The sequence below is a fragment of the Eretmochelys imbricata genome, chromosome 22 (genome assembly GCF_965152235.1).
Source record: "Eretmochelys imbricata isolate rEreImb1 chromosome 22, rEreImb1.hap1, whole genome shotgun sequence".
In the NCBI taxonomy this organism is placed as follows: domain Eukaryota; kingdom Metazoa; phylum Chordata; order Testudines; family Cheloniidae; genus Eretmochelys; species Eretmochelys imbricata.
In genome coordinates this window covers 8,707,470-8,727,423 of record NC_135593.1, presented here as the reverse complement: position 1 = coordinate 8,727,423, position 19,954 = coordinate 8,707,470, and the positions used below count along the sequence as shown (strand labels likewise).

Sequence of the window (19,954 nt, the reverse complement as noted above, 5' to 3'; positions counted from 1 at the left end):
ACCCATTGAAGCATTTCCTCCCCCTCTTCCCATGTGTGGGATTCCCCCCCCCTTACCCCAGCCTGGGGCTCTGCAGTGAATTTGGCCTCTAATGGATGCCTTGTACATAGGTGCACACCCTGCTTGAGCGAGTGCAAATGTGTCAGACTCCAGCCTCTTTGCATTGACGAGCCTGTGTTTTCTCCTCTGTCTCTTTCAGGCACTTGGTTTACCGCCTCTCGGACGTCCTGCTGGAGTTTTTGATACTTAACAACTCCAGTGATGATCCCAAAACAACAACTGTAACTTCATCTGTCTCTAACAGCCTCGAGACAGCAGGCATTTCCCCACATTAACCAGGGCTGCTGTTGCCAGCAGCAAAGCAGAATGGGCAGCAGAGAAAAGAATTCACAGGCATCAGGTCACTGGCATTCAGTGTTTGCTGGACAGGGCTGGAAGTTTCTTAATTAACTACCCCAGCCAGTCTGACATGAGGCTTCTTTCAGGCTTCCCCTTGTTGGCAGGGTGACTGACTATGCCCAGTGTGAGCAGGTGGAGATGTTTGTCTGTAACATAAGTGTCCATTCCATGGCTCACGTGATGGCGAGCAAGGTGCTCCCAGTGGGAAAGCGCCTGATCTCTCTAGGGGCAAGCAGGCTGCGAAGTGAGGCCAGGCCAGCCACAAATCCTACTTGGATGTAATTTCATGCCCGGCATATCTCTTGAATCTGAGTAGTCCTGACCCAGAATGGTCGGTGGCACATCAGGGTTGGTTCGAGGGCATCAGGCCCTGGCACTGATGTGCAGAGACATGACCCCAGGACGTTCCATCAGCTGAACACCCATCGACTCGCATGCCATATAAGGCAAAGAGAAGAAGGAATGCAGCCCTTATTCCTAGTAAATAAATTCACCACTTAGCTCCTCATTGAGTGAAGGCTGCATGGTGCTGAGATCCCTGCCTGACCTTCTCCCGTTCAGGGTGGATATCTGTGAGTGCGGAAATCCTCATCCCACCCTTGTTCCTCCCCAGAGAGATGAGATGGAGACAAGGAGACATCCCCAGGGAGAGTTCCTGCCTTTGGTGCTGTCCTTCCTGTCTCCATGCACATCCTCCCTGGCACCTTTCCCTGCCCATCGCCCACTCTGATTTGCCTGCCCAGCATGAAGAATGGGGGGAAGAAATCCACCTCCCTCTGGATGATGGAGTGGAACCTCCTAGATGGAGACACTGGAGACGTGAACATAGCCCCCAAGTCAGCCTCATAAGCAACCGTCCAAATCTGTGGGAACTGCAGAGTGATGGGTAACTAGCGGAAAGCTCCTGCCTTGCCTTAGGGGCAGGGGAAGGTGCCTCACACCATCTCAACACCAAGAGAATCTTGTTCTGAGATCCCTCGCTGCCAAGGCTGAGGAGAGGGATCTGGGGTGAAACAGAACTGGAGAGCACCGCACCCATCCCCAAGTCATCTGCCTGTGCAGGGAAAATTGAAGATTATGGGGCAATGGCTCCCCCACCCCATGTTGTCTTGTAAGTGGGGATTGTTAAGGGTCCTGGGGTTACAATGCAGGCACCGCACCACAGGCGAGCAGCAGCTTCTTTAGCATGAAGGCCGGGTGCTTCTTGGAAGTGAGACCATCCCTGATCTCCGCTTCACCAGAGGATCTCTCCCATTGATTCGTGGCCGGGCCACTCTGTGGAGGAAAGAACTGACCTATATCAGACACAAGGGGAAATAAATTAGTTTCTGTAACCATAGACTGCCTCTTGCAGCAAGTTCTTGGAGATCCATCACCTCACTGGTGCTCAAAGGAGTTTATCATACAGCTCTCATTGGTAGCTAAGTGGGAGGGTGGTTAAAGCAGGCAGGGGGTGTCCGGACCCCAGGGTTCCATCCCCAGCTCTGCCCTGGCTTGCTGTGTGACCATGAGCAAGTCACTTTAACCTTGTTGTGCCTCAGTTTCCCTAGCTGCAAAATTGGGAGGGATGTTGTTAGGGTTGATCTATTATTTGCAAAGTGCTGTAGAGACAGGGTATGTTATAGAAGCAGCACAAGGTGGTATTATATATCTATTGCCCATCACTGTACGATGCCCCGGGGTGACAATTTCTACAGCATAGCAAAGGCTTCAAGTGGCATCATGGGCTTATGGTGCCCCGCTGTTGAATTAATGTTAAAGCAGGTGAACAGGGAGTAAGAGCATCAACAAAACTATTTGCATTTCCTCCAGCACATGGGCCACATTTCACCAGGTCACAAGCCACAGTCTGGCTGGCATTGGACTTTTTCATCCAAGAGGACCCTGCCTCCTGTGATTCTCTACAGTTTAAAATAGATAATGGGGGAGAGCTGGCATGAGAGAGGCCTGCAAGGTCATGGCCATCATGTCCATTCTACACTACATCCCAATGTGCTTGTCCTCTCTTACAAGGGTTACACGCAGTTACCCAGGAACTGAAAGGGAAGTGCATTAGCCTGTCACACCCACCCACTAGTCCCCAACCATTGTGCTGGATTTGGGTGCGCATCATTTTCACTGTAGAGGACATTTAGCCAGAGGGGTGAGTAACACTAGTGCAGGTAGCCTTGAAGACACAGACCCTGCTCTTTCCATAGGGAGACAGTCTCCCGTGTGGGTATCTACTCTTCGGGGTGTGTACTGCCTACAAGTATGTGAAAGGTATAAGCACCAGGGGAGGGGGTCATTTAGGATGGTCTGAGGGTGCCCAAAAGCTAAGAGGAATTGGATGAAATGGAGCAAAACGAAATTTTAGGCTCCTATGAGCGAAAACTTCCTAACAATGCTATGGTCTCTTAGGGGAAGGAATAGCCTCCCAAATGGAAAGGGAGAAAGTCCATTGTTTGAGTCATTTAACACTGAATTTGGGCAAAGAATTGGAGAACATACCATAGGGGACAATCCATCCCACAGTGGCAGAAAGCGTGGAGTAGAAGGTGGGACCCAATAGGTTTCCCATTTCCAATTTCTCTTTGTCATTCTTAAGCCACAGGTTGCCCTTCAGCATCCCATTTCACTTCTTCCTCCTCACTCCCTGGCTTTCTATTTTGCTCCTCTGTCCCATAATTTTGGTTTACAGCATACCCTGACCTGCCTTGCCTGAAAGGAGTCTAGGAGAGGCCCTAAGAGAAGAGACCATCAGCCAGAATCTTATGTAACATTACTGAGCCCTGTTGCAGGTCTGGCTGGTGGCTTCCCTGGTTTTTTTGGTCTGCTCCATGGCTGTAACCTCATGTTTTGGGTGTCTCAGGTCATACCCAGTGTAAACCAGAGAGGACAAAATAAAATGTCTGGTTGGTGGGAAGGTGGGTTAGTCCCTCACCTATAAATCAGATCCTGCAGTGTCAAAGGGGAGAAAGGGGGTGATATTTGGAATCCTTAAAGCCATGGAATATAGCATTGGGTGGTAGAGAGGGTGAGCCTAGGGTTCTCACCTGTCGAGAGGGTTCGAATATCCTGCCTGGAACTCTGTCTTCTGACGTTCCTTGAGGGCAGCTTTTCATGAATATATCCGTTGCCATTCATCATATGGGGCATAGGGAGTGAGTTCCTCTTGCAGACTATGAAGGATGTAGCCAGAGACCTGTCACTTTGGTGGGAGGCTGGTGTCAGTGAGTTGCGGTTGTAATGCACTATTGCTTTGTCCTTGCATTGTGCTATCCCTTTGTCCGTGGCTCTCAGAGCACTTTGCAGACTTCGCTGAATGGTGCTCCAGAATGCCCTTGCGGGGTAAAGCAGTGTTATTGTCCCTGTTTTACATGTGGAGGAAATAAAGCAGAGATGTGAAGTGACTTGCCTGTGTTCACTTTGTGAGTCAGATGCAGAGGTAGGAATAGAAAAACTGGTAATGGCTCACCCTGGTGGCCCCAATCTGTATTTTGTCATTAAGGAACACACATCCTATTAAGATAAGTATTCTCTTAGCGTTTCTGCCTGTGCACAGGCCATCTCGCCCGAGTTTGCAAATTAAATGGGAAATGATGATGAGAAAAAGTAGTTTCCCATGTTCAGTCTGAGCTGAAAATTTACCTCCTCTTATCTATCACAGAAAATACCTCTTTAGCAAAAAAAAAAAGGGCAGCTTTGACTCATGCTGTCCCCCTCTTGCTACAACATGTTCAGCAAACTCTGTTTATTGGCAGGAATTTAGGGGCTTATCGCAGCCTGCTAATAAAGGGGCATTTGCAGGAACTGGAGAGCAGCAAGGAGATTTCAGTACTTTAGGACTCAGAAGCAAAAGTCCCACAGTTACATGCCCCTACCCGACATCTAGAACAGAGCACAGCTCAGACTGAGCAAATCCCATGCTCCTTTTCAGGAGGAGCCTTAGTCACTGAGTTAGTTGTCATGTGAAAGAAACAAAAATAAATATTGACCGCAGGTGTGGCTAGTACTAGAGAGGTAGTGTGGTCAAAGAGCTAGGCTGGGAGACCCGGGTTCTATTCCTAGATCTGCCACTACCATGTTTTGTGACCTTGGGAAAATCATTTCACTTCTCTATGCCTCTTTCCACACCTACCATTTGCCTTTGGGGGCAGGGACTGTCTCTCACTATGTGTATGTACAGTACCTACCGCAACGGGGCCCTAGTCTTTGTTGGGGCTTCTAGACTCTACCATAATATAAATAATAACTATTATACCTAGAAAAGTAACAACCACTCATTTATATACAGCAAAAATAGCAGCTGCATACTTAACCAAGAATTGTAATTCTGCACCAAATCCCCATGTCTTCACCTGGGTACAAAAACTGACCGCCAACTATATGCAGACTTACTAGTGTATGATAATATTGCAACGCATACTTGTGTATAACAGTACTGTCCCAAGAACCTGTATATATGAATGTAGACAAATATTTTACCATGTGACCTGTGTTCTTATTCTAATCTGTATATAATAATACCCTACCTAAAAATGTATACCTGTTTGTGGATTTAAAATGTTTATTTACTGGGAAATATCCCTACAAACCACACACTATGAAGAAAGAAGAGAATAAAGCAGGGAGGATGACAAGAAAAGGCTGAGGAGAGACGGGGGAGTGGGTTGATAGCGTGTCCCAGAATGAAGGAGGCAAATCCTTGGATAGAGGAGAGTGCAGTAGTTTGGAACTGGAAAGAACCATCAGCTTTTGCTGTGCAAATATTGGCCAGTTTGACTAGAGAGAAGAATGTTGCCATTTTCACCAGCTCACATGCCTTTATGTGATGGTGACTGATAATTAAAAGCAAAAAGGAGGAGAGAGCTAGAAAAGAAAAATTCCAACTAAGAATTAAAATATTAGGTTGAAAAAAAGGGGAGAAATTGTATACAACTAAGCGCTTGGGTCATATATTATTGCAGATTAGCTTTGCCACAGAAAGATCCCATATGCTCTATGAAATCCCATTACCTATGAGTAAGGGAACATTTGCACAGCATATGTGGCAGGGAGAGCTGCTGGAGCCAAGTTCCCTTCTATAATATCCACCCCAGGATAGATTGGTCCATTTCCAGTGTCAACAGCTCGAGGATTAAGTACTTATCTCTCTGCAGAACACTGGATAATTAATACCAGATCCAACTCAGGGCTACACTCCACAGAACCTGCTTGGAGCTATATCCCTGGTTGAATGTTAATCTAACGCACCCGAAAGGACTATGCACAGTGGCGCAAGGTTTCTCACTGCACCAGATGTGCAGGCATGGCCTTGCTGGCATAGACAAGTGAGGTACCTGTCTGCTAGGGTGAATAACCAACAGCTGTACCACTTTGTGCTGGGCTAGTGTCAGAGCGCTGCAGTCATCCCCTAGGGCTGCAGGACATGGGGATGATGACGACTTATCAGGAGGCCTTTTCCTCCACCTGAGTACTGGAATGATGGTGCTCATGAGTGATGGGATTGATTTGCCATCTGTGGGGTGAGATGTGAAACCCAGGCACTTCTGGCCAGGACAGATTTCATAGTTTGTTTATTTATCTTATTTAATAATACTGTTATCCTGGACAAAATTCAACTCAGGTAGTTATATTCTTCTTACCTTAATGCCACCCCATCTTCCAATCTCAGCTGGATATGTTCATCCCTAGTTCATCTCTGAACTTTGCCCATACTGTTACATTTTAGTACAACTTCTCTAGCCTCTCTACCACCTCCAGCACCTACTTATACCATTCTGCAGTATTGGATCAGACAGAAACCTCTGCCTACTGAACTGCCTACATCACTTTCTGCAGCCCCCTGGAGTTTCTGTAGGAGTCTCCCGCAATTATCAACCTTGCTGAACTAAGGAAAGTTGATGAGGTCACAGCTCTAGGGATGGGGACGGCAGCAGGCTATAGATAAGGAAGTTGTCTCATTCAAAGCCGGGCAGAAAACAAATGTCGTCCATAACGGTGTGCTGTGACTAGCTCTTTAAACAGAATCTGATCTATACTATTTTGTGTAACCCACTTCTGCTTCCACAATCAGTGGAAGGGCATAGGAAAGCTGCTTGCTGAGAGGTAGTGTTGTCTAGTGGATGGCGCAATACACGGGGAGTCTCTTTCCAGCTGTGACTTGCTGTGTGATGTCACTTCATCTTGCTGTGCCTCCATTTCCCCTTTGAAGACTTAAGTGCATGCTTCACTTGATGCAGTGTGAATAGTCCCCTTGCCTTTAATGGGACGACTGCCAGTGCCTACAATAAGCCTTTGCAAGATCAGGAGTAGACTGTGCGCCTTTGGTGGCAGGGACTGTCCCTTACTATGTGTATCCAGCACCTAGCACAAAGAGGTCCCCCTCGTAGGAATACAAGTCAGTAAACTGGAAGGCAAATAATAAGGTGAGTATTGTGGCCATCTCTGAGCATCCATGTTCCATTTTAGACGCAACTTGCTTTCTGTCTTTGTGGCCCATGCTGCCCTGTGTCTCAGGCCTTTACATCTTCATCAAGGAACTTTTTTTTTTCAAATGTATTTAAAGTCTTCTTCCTTCCTTTAACCTTTTCATTCCATTCGCTTCACTTCACTGAGCCGCTCAAAAGGCTGCTCAAGCATCCCTTGACCGAATCCTCCCAGCACTCAGCACATTCCCTTCCTGTTCCCAGACCCCTTTCTTCTCCTAACATCCTCAAGTGTGGGGTGCACTTGACTGCCATTCCCGAGGAGGGACAAAAGTGGTGAGGATCAAAGACCATAAATCAGTCTTTAAAAATAATACCTACCAAGTCTCTCGAGTGCTGAGTCTGGCAGAAACTCATTAACGATCAGTTTCCCCCTCCCACTCCTTTGCCGTTGGAAATCAACAGAGCCAAACAAAACAGGCTGTCTTTATTGAAGACAGCTGAAGTGTGTGTGCTTAGTGTGAAAACCAAAAGCAAAGCCATTTGCTAAGGCCCCTTTTCCGTGGAGGCCACTTCACATTTATTATGCCAGGGGACAGAGCTCCTTAAATCCTGATGCTCTTTATTTCTGGGTTTTTAACCTGCCCCTTACCTCCCCCTCCTCTTCCGCTTCTGCTCCTTTCTTTTCTTTCTGGTCCTGTGAGAATGGGCTTTTTAATCCCCTGGTACTGCAGATTAAGGCTATTATAGCCTCCCCAACCTGACATTGTCTCAGAGAGGCTCACAGCCAGAACCTTGTGAGCACTCTCTGTCTTTCTGCTCCTGCCTTTCTTCTCGAAACACTAAAACACCATGGCTGACCTTTCCCTGAAGAGGAAAGGACTATACTGTGTGATCACACGTAGGCAGAGGCCAGTCTGTGCAGGTCTCAGGGTGAGGGAAATTAAGACCTAGATGGAAATTAACAAGTAAAAAAGGGGAAGGAGAAAAGATTATGGGAATTAGATTGATTCAAAGCAAAACCCTGGGAGCCGGCCTCTGGTGTGTTAGAAAACTGAACCCAGAGCTGGAGCAAACTTGGTAAATGGTTGTCTCTTTACAGAGAACCAACCCAAAAGCCTAGGCCTGAATGTATAGGTGGTAGATGGGGGAACAATAGACACTCCAACCAGGATCCTGATCCAACCTTTACAGGTATATGGTGGGTCACAGAACACTGAATACAAAGACCCTGGAAATATGCAGGGTTCTGTTTAGATTCTGAGCACTTATGGGGTGGGACTGGATCTAGCACAATGAGCTCTGATCCTGTTTGGGGTCTGTAGTTACTATTAGCATACACATTCCTTACACTTTTATTCTGGATCTCAACGCACTCTACAATCTGGGGCTAAGGGACAGGTTCAACTCCCTACTCTGTCAATGAATCAGAAATGTAAAGCGGGAAGAGACCTTGAGATATCATCAATCCAGCCCCCTGGAGAGAGGCAGGACCAAGTAAACCTAAGACTACTGCTGACAGGTGTTTGTTTAACCTGCTCTTAAAAACCTCCAGTGATGGGGATTCTACAACCGCCCTGGGAAACCTCTTCTAGTGCCTAACTATCCTTAGAGTCACAAAGATTTTTGTAATATCTGAACTAAATCTCCCTTGCTGCAGATTAAGTGCATTATATCTTGTCCTACCTTCTGGAGAACAATTGATCACCATCCTCTTTATAATAGCCCTTAACATATTTAAAGACAGATACCAGCCACTACCACCCCCTGACCAGTCTTCTTTTCTCTCTATAAGTGCATGCTCTATGCCATTGTCTTCACAGGGGCAGGGAGGGGATAGCCAAACAACAAAGTATTTTGTCCTTTTTAATGTTCCACAATAGTCTGTATGGTGTCGATGTGTTTTCCCTATTGACTGGGATGTAACACCTTCTGTTAGAGATCAGCACTTTACACTAGTTAATCTCTCTCACCTGTCAGGTGATTTAAAATGTCACAGAGGCTTACAATATAAATGCTTAAATATTACCTTACAATGCATGATACAGAGGCTATAAGTGAGATTAATGCAGGCAGCAACTCACAGGCATTCAATACAGTCTAAACGCTAAACACATTTCAGAGTAGCAGCTGTGTTAGTCTGTATCCGCAAAAAGAAAAGGGGGACTTGTGGCACCCTAGAGACTAACAAATTTATTTGAGCATAAGCTTTCGTGGGCTACAGCATCCGATGAAGTGAGCTGTAGCTCAAGAAAGCTTATGCTCAAATTTGTTAGTCTGTAAGGTGCCACAAGTCCTCCATTTCTTTTTACTAAACACATAATTCAAATACCTATTTTATCAATACTGATGCACAGGTGAGCCAGACTGATTTCAGCTGTGTATTTGTCAGTGTTCAGTTGAGGCATGAGGACCTTGCCATCAACTGGCACCTGGTCTGCCAACATCACAGGCACTGTGTTTGCCCTTCTGCAGTCCTCTAGGACCTCACCCGTCCTCCATGAGTTCTCAAAGATAATTGTCCCTATTTGGCTGCTCTCCCACACTTCCTGTGTGCTGTTGGACAAATCAGTCAGCCTCAGTGCCTCGGTGTCCCCATCTCTAAAATGGGAGTTGTGGTGTAAATTATATTAAAGATTGTGCGGTGTTCGGGTATAATGGTGATGGGGCAATGTAAATACTAAAATTGATGGATTGAAGAAACTCATACAATGCATACACAACTGGGTGTAGCTAAGAGGTGACATTCTGTTTCCACTCAGAGTTTGACCCAAGGCATTAAATTCAGATACAGCTATGTATTCATTATAATTGTTATTGTAGCAGGGTGGGTGGAAAATTCTTATAATGAAGCAGCGCATTTGCTTTAGCAGATGGTACGCTGGGGTGGGCAGATCTTACAAGCTTCAGAGATTTGATTCAGCACCCATTTGGCAATTATTGGAACCTCTTGGGTTTTCGAGAATGGGCTGGAAATGCCTCCAGCAAGACAACAAGAACTCTGTTGAGTTTTCAGGCGCTTACTGCTTCCATCTTGGCTACAGGAATAATACCCTCTCTTGTTGTATTTTAGCCCTTCCATCATGGAACCAGAGAATATATATATATATATGGATCAAAGTTAGTCAAGCTTTTGTTAAAATTTAAAAAAATTCTCCAAACCACTTGGGAGCTCAGTGTTTTGGGGGCCAAAGTTCTCTTGCATCCCAGCCGCCGGTAATGAAATAAAAACAAGCGCTCGCCCTTGGAGGAGCTGTACATGTTAAACACTGCCATGTCCAATTCGTAGGAATCCCTTCAGCTCTTTGCAAGGCAAGTCAGAGCCCCTGTAATTATTGGTTCTATAATGAGTGGCCTTTTCCTTCTCTTTGTGTGGCCCGTTCACCCCTCCTCACCTCTCCCCACGCACACACTATAAGAGGATATTTGTAATGAAAATCACTCAGCAAAAGTGGAGAACAAAAGCGGGTGAGGAGCGAGCTCTCCGGTAGGGATATTAGAAGCATTAGGCTCCCATCTCCGTCAGGTCTGGGCTCCGCTGTGAGTCTACTGCCAGCATAGAAGGTAGGGGGAGGCTGTTATTAACTTTAATCTGAAGAAAAGCAGCCATTGAAGCCAACTGAGGCCTGGTTTCATAGATACAGCAGCTCTCCTTCAAACTTGCAACCTGATGAAGGGCCTGTCTCCCCAGCAACCAGTTAGGCCTCAGCTCTAATGCATTTGGAGACGTACTGTCTAATCTGAGGTAAAAATGTCACCACAAGCAGGCCCCAGGCTGGCAGCTCCCAGCTACAGCCTATCTAGTAAGCACATATCCAGCTTGAACCTTCTGGTTGCTGGGGTGAAAGGGCCTCTTTATCTCCACGGGGAGAGGCAGATGAATCCTGGGCTCAAACAAGGGACCTGCTTTTTCCCCCTACCCGACGCTCCCCCTCCTGTTAAAGGGTCCTTTATTGTGTCTCTAATTCTAAACTTGAAGTGGGAGGGAGCAATAAGGCTGGAGAAATTGGAAAAAGCCTCTCCCAGTGGGGAAAAGCCTCAGTCACTGGTGTGTGAAAAGAGAAGGCAATGAGGGGATTAGAAATGTCAGCTTCGTGGGAAGTACTTGATATTTAATAGCTGTAATTGATTACTGGGAGTCACTCACTCACATACACACAAAGCCACAGGAATTTTCCCCCACACCTTTACCTACTATACCAGCAGATCCCACAGAGCTAAAGAGGCGGGGGCCAGGTCAATATTCACTTGGGGCAGCAGCAGTGGTTGCCATCATAGCACCAACATTTTCTAAGGGCTCGTGCACACTTGGAATTAAATTCACGCTTTAAATTCACATCCTGCCTGAATCCAAATTAACTTTCAAGTCTAGGCAAGCCCTCAATATTACCCCACCACAGAATCAAAGTGTTGCGGTTGCTGCCCGGTCTTGAATCACTGGGGTGTCTCAGACAGCGCACCGTGGGCCATGCCATATTGTTGATGGCAACCACTGTCGGTGCTTCAGGAAGGGGCATGGATCAGTCTCTGGGCTTCTGAGTCAGTCCTGAACCAGCCTTGCTGCTGGAGGTGCTGTCCTTCAGATGAGATGTAAAGTACTGAATAACTGGCTATTAAATAAAAAGAAATGGAGTACTTGTGGCACCTTAGAGACTAACCAATTTATTTGAGCATGAGCTTTCGTGAGCTACAGCTCACTTCATCAGATGCATACTGTGGAAACAGTATGGATACAGTTTCCACAGTATGCATCTGATGAAGTGAGCTGTAGCTCACGAAAGCTCATGCTCAAATAAATTGGTTAGTCTCTAAGGTGCCACAAGTACTCCATTTCTTTTTGCGAATACAGACTAACACGGCTGTTACTCTGAAACCTGGCTATTAAATGTCCATGTTACTTTTTGCAAGAGCAGATGCCAATTTCTGACTTGACTAATTTCATTCTCTCCAGCCGGCATTTCCGTTTCAATGAGATAAATAACACTTCTTCACTTCTTGTCCTAATCTGCTGGGCACACTGTTTATGTTTGTTCACTAGCGGCATTACACCCCAGGTAAGGGTCTGGTGCCGTATGTGGTTGTGAAGCAATTCTACTTCAGGCTGTTACGCATTTTGGATCTATTAATCCTCCACCATAGCACTCAGCAAAATATAAATAAAATAAAAAATCCTCCAGCCAACGATGGGCGGGGTTGCACATTTTATGGGAATGTTGATATCAATAATTAATTGTACAGAATTAAAAATAGCGATGATTTAGTACCATCAGGAACCTGGCGCCTTCCCTCCCATTTTTTTGTTACACTCACGTGTCTCAAATTAGACTGTCTGCCCGCCGATGGGGATCTGATCTTGAACCTGATCTTGAACCTAATCCCCGCCTGATCCTGCAGGGAGCCTTTGGCTGCTACCAGAACACAAATAATAATAAATTAAAGGCTGTATATAAGGGTGACTTCTTATTACATAGGGTCAGGTAAATGGCCCAGCCTGTGTAGTAAGCTGTCTTTCATAATGGCCACAATACCGCAGAGAAAACCATAAAACACTGAGTGTGAATTTCTCCCTGACCCCAGCTGGTGCCCAATTATTGCCATGAAGCATGGAGATCAATAGTCCTTGTAATTTTTCTCTAGCCAGTGTCACTACCAATACTATTGTACTGTAGATCTGCCATCTACTCTCACAAGCATATGGCCATTAGAGAAGCTGAGGTTTTCCCCCTCCTAACAGGATGCCTATATGCTGTATTTCGTATGACGAGTTAAGCTTTCTTTAAAGAATTTCTTTGTGCTAACGGAGTGTGCTTCTCAGTCTTTGGAGAGTCTCTGAATCTTTAGAGATCTTGCCAGAATTTTTGTCTAATGGGGCCAATAAAAGTTGGTGGATTCCTCCCCCCATGAACATGCGCGCACACACACAAGGCCACCAAGAAGAAATGGAAACACCATGTGCTGTGTCCAAACCAATTCACACTACTTTGGCTCTGTTGATGTGGCCTTGAAAGAGAACATTCCTCATTTAGAGAAGGGGATTTTGGAACAATTGAATAATACAGACAGTTTTTGCCTACCATGCAACAAAATGCTGAACACTAAGTTGAGCAATGCTTCCCATTGTCTGACTGGCAAGTGAAAGCATCCCAAACTCCCTAGCTCATCTCTACGCCAAAAGATAATAGCCTCTTGAGATGGCCTTTCTGCTTTATCCAATGAGTCCCATCTTGAACCAAATCTTCCACGTGCCCCAGACCATTCAAGCAACAGATATTTTTTAATCTTGCAAACGAGCTTGAATAAACTTTCTTATCGTGTATACGTCTCTTGCAACAAACTCCACCCACAAATATGCACCATTGCCTATTTCAGGAAACAGAGTAGCAGCCGTGTTAGTCCATATCAGCAAAAAGAACAGGAGGACTTGTGGCACCTTGGAGACGAACAAATTTATTTGAGCGTAAGCTTTCGTGAGCTACAGCCCACTTGCTGTAGCTCACGAAAGCTTACGCTCAAATAAATTTGTTCGTCTCTAAGGTGCCACAAGTCCTCCTTTTCTTATTTCAGGAAAAGATCTCCATCTCTGATTTGCATGCATCTTTGATGCAGCCACAATGACGCACAGACTGGTCATTCCCTCCAAGGACACCCATTCTTACAGTGTCCTTTGGCAATGCTTTTGGTCTCTTCCTACCACTACCTGTGTCTGGAAGATTCAAAGCCTCACCATCAGGTGACTATCCTGTCTTGTGGAAAATTGTGTGCAGATTATATATAGGCATAAAGCTTTGTGATCCTTTTATGGGCTGTACACAACATGGTACATTCCACCAACAAAAATAACTTACTGGTGCCCCATCTGCAAGGTTCACCTGAAGCTGGAAAGCCACAACAGACAAGCATGTATTAAAGTGTATCACACATCAAGGTCTTTAAAATAAACATCAAGGGTGTCTCTTTCTGATCACATTCCTTTCCACAAAGGGCTCAATGATTGAATGTCATGAACCTCTCACATTTCTCTCTGGTCATTTCTGTCCTGAAGTTGGAATGTGGGCACCGGCAAAATGAGGTTGAATGTTATCATGTCACAGATCCAGAATGAAGAGACATTATCTCATAGACAGTGACAACAAGGTTGGCAAGACATCAGAGGTGATATTCCCTGGAAAGCTCAACTTGGAGGTGAGGTAAGTGAAAAGACGGATTTAACTAGCAATGCTAACTTGCACAAGCTAAGTGTGGTGATGTCCTTGCTAGGACGCTCAGTAAAATACCTATATCAGCCCCACAGTGACCTGAGAATGTTGATATTGACCAATACGAGGAGTTTTGGAATGGAATTTGCAACTCAGTTGTTGAGAACAGAAAACAGCGATGGATGGATAGAGAGCAGTAGTACTGAAAACAGTACTTCGCTGCCATGATCTGAGAATACCTGATGGAATGCAATGGGGTAGAACCCAGCTCAGCTCCCTTGTGGAAGGATTTCTAGTCTACACCTAGAACGAGGGAGTAGGTCTTCTGTCATTGTCTTTATTGGATGGCAAGGATTGAAATAAAACCTAGAAAATGTCTTTGCCATTATAACAGCTCTCTAGCTCTGCTTGCATGTGAAAAGAGATAATATGAAAGCTCATATTCAGTCCTGCTTAGCACATGGCATGACTTTTGGCTGTGGCATAAGCACTGGAAGGTGATGCAATGCTAACAGGGTTTGGCCAGGGACAGTCTTAGAGCTGGCAGACTTGTCCATATGAAGAATGTTCTAATTTAATAACATACTCAGTAAGTATGAAAATGCAGAAATATGGATAGGCTTGGGAGTGGTGAAGGTCACTGTTAAGTGCATTTTACACAAACAATGTGTAAAATGGTATAGGTCACTTGTGAACTGACTTTGGCAGTCCCAGTATGGTGCAGTGGACATTTGTGCACATCAGGATGAATTGCACTGGCAGATCTTAGAGTGGGATAAGAATGGAACTGCAGTAGCAAGATCTGTTGTAGATTGGGATTGAGGTGCATTCGCGGAGCTGAGTGGGAGCACAGAACTGGGATAGCAGGGGTGCCCTCTATTTAAGCTACATATATGGCCCCCCATCACCATAGTATCTGAGCACCTCACAATCTTTCATGTATTTATACTGACAACACCCCAATGAGGTAGGGCAGAACTATTACCCCGTTTTACCAATGGGAAAGTGAGGCACAAAGAGATTAAATGAATTGCTCAAGGTCACACAGGAAATCTGTGCCAGAGAAAAGACTTGAACCCAGTTCTACAGGTCCTAGGTGAGTGCACTAACCATTGGACAATTCTGCTGCTCTGCAATTCTGGAGTGCATTGGCAGAGCTTCTGTGGGGTCCTAGGTCTGGAACACCATAGCTGTGTGAGGAAGTTTGCAGTAAATATATTCCCAAACTGACCTTACCATTTCAACTGTGGCCCTAGTGACATGGCAAAGGATCACTTTAGGTGAAAGCTTTTAAAAATGGTGTGGCACTTTGCCCATGAGAGCATTTAGATGCTACCTGCACATATGGGGTGAAAAGAGCTTTAAACTCTCTCAACGAAGGGTGATGTTTTCATCCAGTAATTACATTCTGGGAGACCAGAGAGGTGGGGAAGGCAGAGATATCTGCCTGGTTAGCTGGGGAGACACAATAGATGGTGTCAATGACTCCACAGTTCCTGAAGTGAGACACCCACAGATCCCGCTGCACGTTCTATATTGGCCATGCCAGAGCTGGACTAGATCCTGCTGTGATCTGCAGTGATGCACTTGCTACATCACTGAGCTACAAAATCTTGTATCTCGCATTGGAGCTGGGGATGTCACTATCCTGAAAAACCCCTTTCCTCACACCTGTTCTCCCCCTCTGGTTATCCATAAGAGGGAGCCTTCGGTCTTTTCTTTACAGCTTCAACAGGCCGCTGCTGAGAGCACTAGATGGTGCTGTTGTCTTAGCCATTGCAAAGGCCAGGAGCCAGAATGAACGGTCCTAATGATAAGGGATGCAGAAGTGACAGCTGCAGCTTGTGTGCTGACCTGGCCTGCACTCCAATGTCTTCTGCAGCACCAAAAGCGTGGGAACAATCACAAAATGCCCCGTGAATTAGTGTTATCCTCAATGGCTATTTAATACCATGTGATACTGGTTACCTTTCTGGCCCAAGGTGCCACTTGTATGGAGACTTTCATAGATGCCAAAGAAAGATTGAGTGCAACCAACATCAGTCCCAGAAAGAATGTAAGCCGCAAAGACTGGAATACTGGACTATCTAAGCTTCAATCCGGAGAGTTTTTTGCCCACTCTCTCGGCACGGTCTCCTCAATGCTTCTCATTGCCCACCATTGTCAAAGTGAAGGAGTACTTGTGGCACCTTAGAGACTAACCAATTTATTTGAGCATAAGCTTTCGTGAGCTACAGCTCACTTCATGCATCCGATGAAGTGAGCTGTAGCTCACGAAAGCTTATGCTCAAATAAATTGGTTAGTCTCTAAGGTGCCACAAGTCCTCCTTTTCTTTTTGCGAATACAGACTAACACGGCTGTTACTCTGAAACACTGTCAAAGTGTCATTGCAGTCAGCACAGGCAGAGGGTGCAGGCTACAAATGTTACAGGCTACATGTGGCAACGATATCTTTAGATACAGCGGGGCTTGGTTCGGAGGTGGAGGAGTCAGAGAGGAGAGAAACAGGGCCTGAGATCTGAAGCTGTGAAGTCTGACACAGCTCTAGGTAAGAGTCATGAGCTGGGGAGAGGAGATGTGGCTTGAGTCAGGATGAGAGATCAGGAAGTCGAATGCAGATACAATACAGCTCTGGGAGCCATGGAGCTGTAAAATAATAATTCTAATGATTAGCAATTCTCTCTGCCCTCCAGGTTGCACATCTGGTTCTGGCCTTGTCCCGTGCTTGGTTTCCCTTCCACACATCCTTTCATTTCTCCACACTCTGCAGGAGACCTGCGCCACCACAAAGAGGGAGCTTTGCCCTTTGAGTTCAAAGTGTAACACCTCCCCGTACTGAGACGCTGGCTTTACAGCCTGTATTCACCCTGTAAGACATTGAGCTGCCCTGATATTCCGAAACACGCAATCTGGTGCCTGTTTGTACAACCATGGGAGCTGTACTTCCCATTCATTCCTCGCTGCTCATCTCTCCATCTACCCTTTCTGCAAAAGCAAGGCAAGCCAGCTGTGCAGGGGAAAATAGGGACTGGGCCAAGGTGCAAACTGGATACATCCTGGCCTTTGCTGCATTATGTCTCATACTGTCCCTAGCCAGATTTCTTAAGGAGACCAAGTGAACACAGGAACATTCTGGGGAAGCAGCGCCCTCCTGTTGAAGGTTGATGGGCACTCCAGTGACTGATAAGTTGCAGTATTGATGTGGTTCTTTATGTAGCCTTAACATGATGGGCTGTTTCCTTTGTGTGTGAGCCTTCTTCTGTACCACAGAACGTTGTTGCTAGGATGGTCTCTGACTTGGAGCTTGGTGGGAGTGTGTCTTGAGGCCGTGGGAATATTATCTGTGTGGCTGAAAGCACTTTACCTTGAAATTGATCCAAGATTGATGTGTGGCAACCACTATTAAATGTTGACTGGAGAGATGACAGCTGGCGTTGTATAGTGGGGGCATGAAAGTGTCGAGCGCTGACCAGCTATCTGTCTCTTTCCACTGTCGCCCTGTTATTGCACTTTACCAGTACGTTCGCTACACATCGCTCCAGAAAAGCACAGTGGACAGTGGGGTTTGGTGAGATGCCACCAGGTCCTGGGATGCTGCAGAGTGGTTACATCTGGGTCACATGTAGGGGGAGTTGTCCACTCCCACATGAAGAGCAAGTATCTTTGGACCACTCCTTTTCTCCTCTGCATCTAGGCATGCACAAGTACGGTGGCTGGCAGAGGTGATGCCATATTTACAATGTTGCAAACCTGAGGCCAGATTTTGTCCAGATTTACCCCAAAGTGCAACCCCCTGAAATTGGTGCCTGGTGCTTATCTTCCCTATTTAATCATTGTTCCCAACCGGGGCACTAAAGCTGTGTCGGGCATTGCAAGCACACCCACCCACATGCACACAGCAGGCAGTGCCCACCATCTCAGGGGCAACGTGGGTTGATTTTGGTAGGAGTGCAAACCTGGGTTCTGCTAGTCACCTCTTGCTTTTGGCAATATTAGCAGATCACTGGTTGTTCCCCCTGGCTTGTCTAATGAGGCTGTTGGGGACAAGGTGCACACTTCAGATCTCAGCACCACACATTGTTTATCCTTGGTGGATGAGAATCAACAATGCTGCTCAAATTAGAGACTGACAACACATATTAATCCATCTCACTCTGCTGAGGGCTACTCTTCCCTACAGTGAGTAAAATTCTTCTGTTGCACATTGAGTTCAGTGGGATTGCACTGGGACATCTGAAAACAGATTCTGGTGCAATGACTTCTCCAGGGCGTTATCCAGTCTGGTTTTAAATTACTCCAATAATAGGCCTTCCACCAATCCCCATGGGGGGAGGTTCCACATGCTATTATATTTCACCAATTAAATGTGTGCGTCCCCCCTGTGTGAGGTTTTTCATTTTGGCTTGACGGCCTCCTTCATTCTGAATATTTCCCTGGTCCGTTGTCTCTCCACAAGAAGTTAGTGAGTCCCTCTGTGAGACTTGTTCTCTCAGATGTTATGGCTGGAAGCTTGCTCTGGGTTTTTGGCTTGGGGACCCCGGGTCTGGAAATGGAGAGGCTTTTACGGGAACCTGTGCCCTTTTGGACTTTACGTCCTCATGCTTAAATTACAAGTTGAGTTGCAGACTTGAAAAAGTTCTGGTTGAATTTCTTTCTTTGTCAAAGTGGATTAGGCCGGCGATTATTTACATGCACCTCTATTACCCGGGGTCTGTTTCTTTTCTCTTCTATTCAATGTAGTTTTACATGAATGGTGAAAAAAAAATATTCCCATAGTTTTTTTTTTGTTTGTTTTTTGTTTTTTTTTCATATTCCAGTCACACAGAATGAAATGCTGAAATGCTCAAATAAGAAAGCTTATGCTCAAATAAATTGGTTAGTCTCTAAGGTGCCACAAGTACTCCTTTTCTTTTTAGAATGAAATGGGTAACTCTAGATCTCTGCTGCTCTGGGAGAAGTTGGGTCCTCTTAGCTCTCATGCTTCTGGGAATCAGGTGACCATGGCAGCAAATCAAGAAAGAATCCTCCTCCTTCCTGTACAGAATACAATGTTGGCCAGTTGCACTATGGTGTGATGGGGTATATATCCATTCTGGCTTTAAAAAGATTAATGTGGGCCTCAGAGGTCAATTAACCCAGGTGGCGGCCCCTGGAGGGTGGGCCAGCCCCAATTTAAGATGAATCCCAGCTGGGAAAGGAGATGAGTGGTTGCCATAAAAGGCAAGAAGTCTGGAGCAGAAGGGGGCTGCAGGGAGAAACTTTGCAGTAATTCTTTGGTACTAGAGAGTGGAAAGACCAGATGGACAGTTGGCTCTGGCATCCTGTACTGAGTGGAGAAGTCTGGCAGAAGGCCAGGAGAGACACAGAGAAGTCATTGAGGTAGAGCAAGCTGTGGTGATGAGCCCCAGTAAAAGGACAGAAACTGAGTTTCAAAAATGAGAGTCCTGGGAGGTGTTTAACATAGGAACAGGGAAACTTAAGAGGCAGGAAAGGTCAAGCCCAAGGAGGGCAAAAGCTGGGTTAAGTTTATACTTTTGGTTTAAGATTTATTGTGGGATTCCAGGGAAGAGCCCTGTGAGTCCCTGTCCTGAAAGAAAGGGGAATCTAGGGAGGCCATGGGAGAGGCCTGCTGACAGGCTATTGTAAAAAGAAATACAGGGAGGCAGCAGCAAGAAGTCTGATGGATCAGCTTTGGCTGCTGGCTATAGGGTCCCTGGACTAGAACCCAGAGTAGAGAGAGGCCTTGGGTCCCCTGTTAGCCACTGGGGATGGTGGCCTGAGCCTCTGAGTAGGGGAGAAGGATGTATGACAGTCCTGAGAAAAGGGTGTGAGACCACAAGGCCCAGAGTTGTAGCGAAGACCTTTTGTAAAGACATTACACTGTTGTTTGTTGTTTGCAGTGTTGTTGTAGCTGTGTTGGACCCAGGATATGAGAAATACAAGGTAGG

The 19,954-nt window shown here is 46.0% G+C and overlaps 1 protein-coding gene across 3 annotated transcripts in view; it reads left to right on the top strand.

Annotated features, from left to right (window-relative positions):
- The window catches only part of SNX19 (sorting nexin 19), an 83,806-nt gene that overhangs the window by 48,632 nt on the left and 15,220 nt on the right, over positions 1 to 19,954 (top strand). For 2 of the 3 annotated variants that reach the window (XM_077839850.1, XM_077839849.1), the window contains one exon: positions 200 to 4,901. The exons of the other annotated variant lie outside the window; for it this stretch is intronic. In XM_077839850.1, the coding sequence (XP_077695976.1) occupies positions 200 to 335 (136 nt within the window). In that variant the 3' untranslated portion in view covers positions 336 to 4,901. Of the gene's footprint in view, positions 1 to 199; positions 4,902 to 19,954 lie in introns of those variants that run through there. 3 annotated transcript variants of the gene reach the window in all.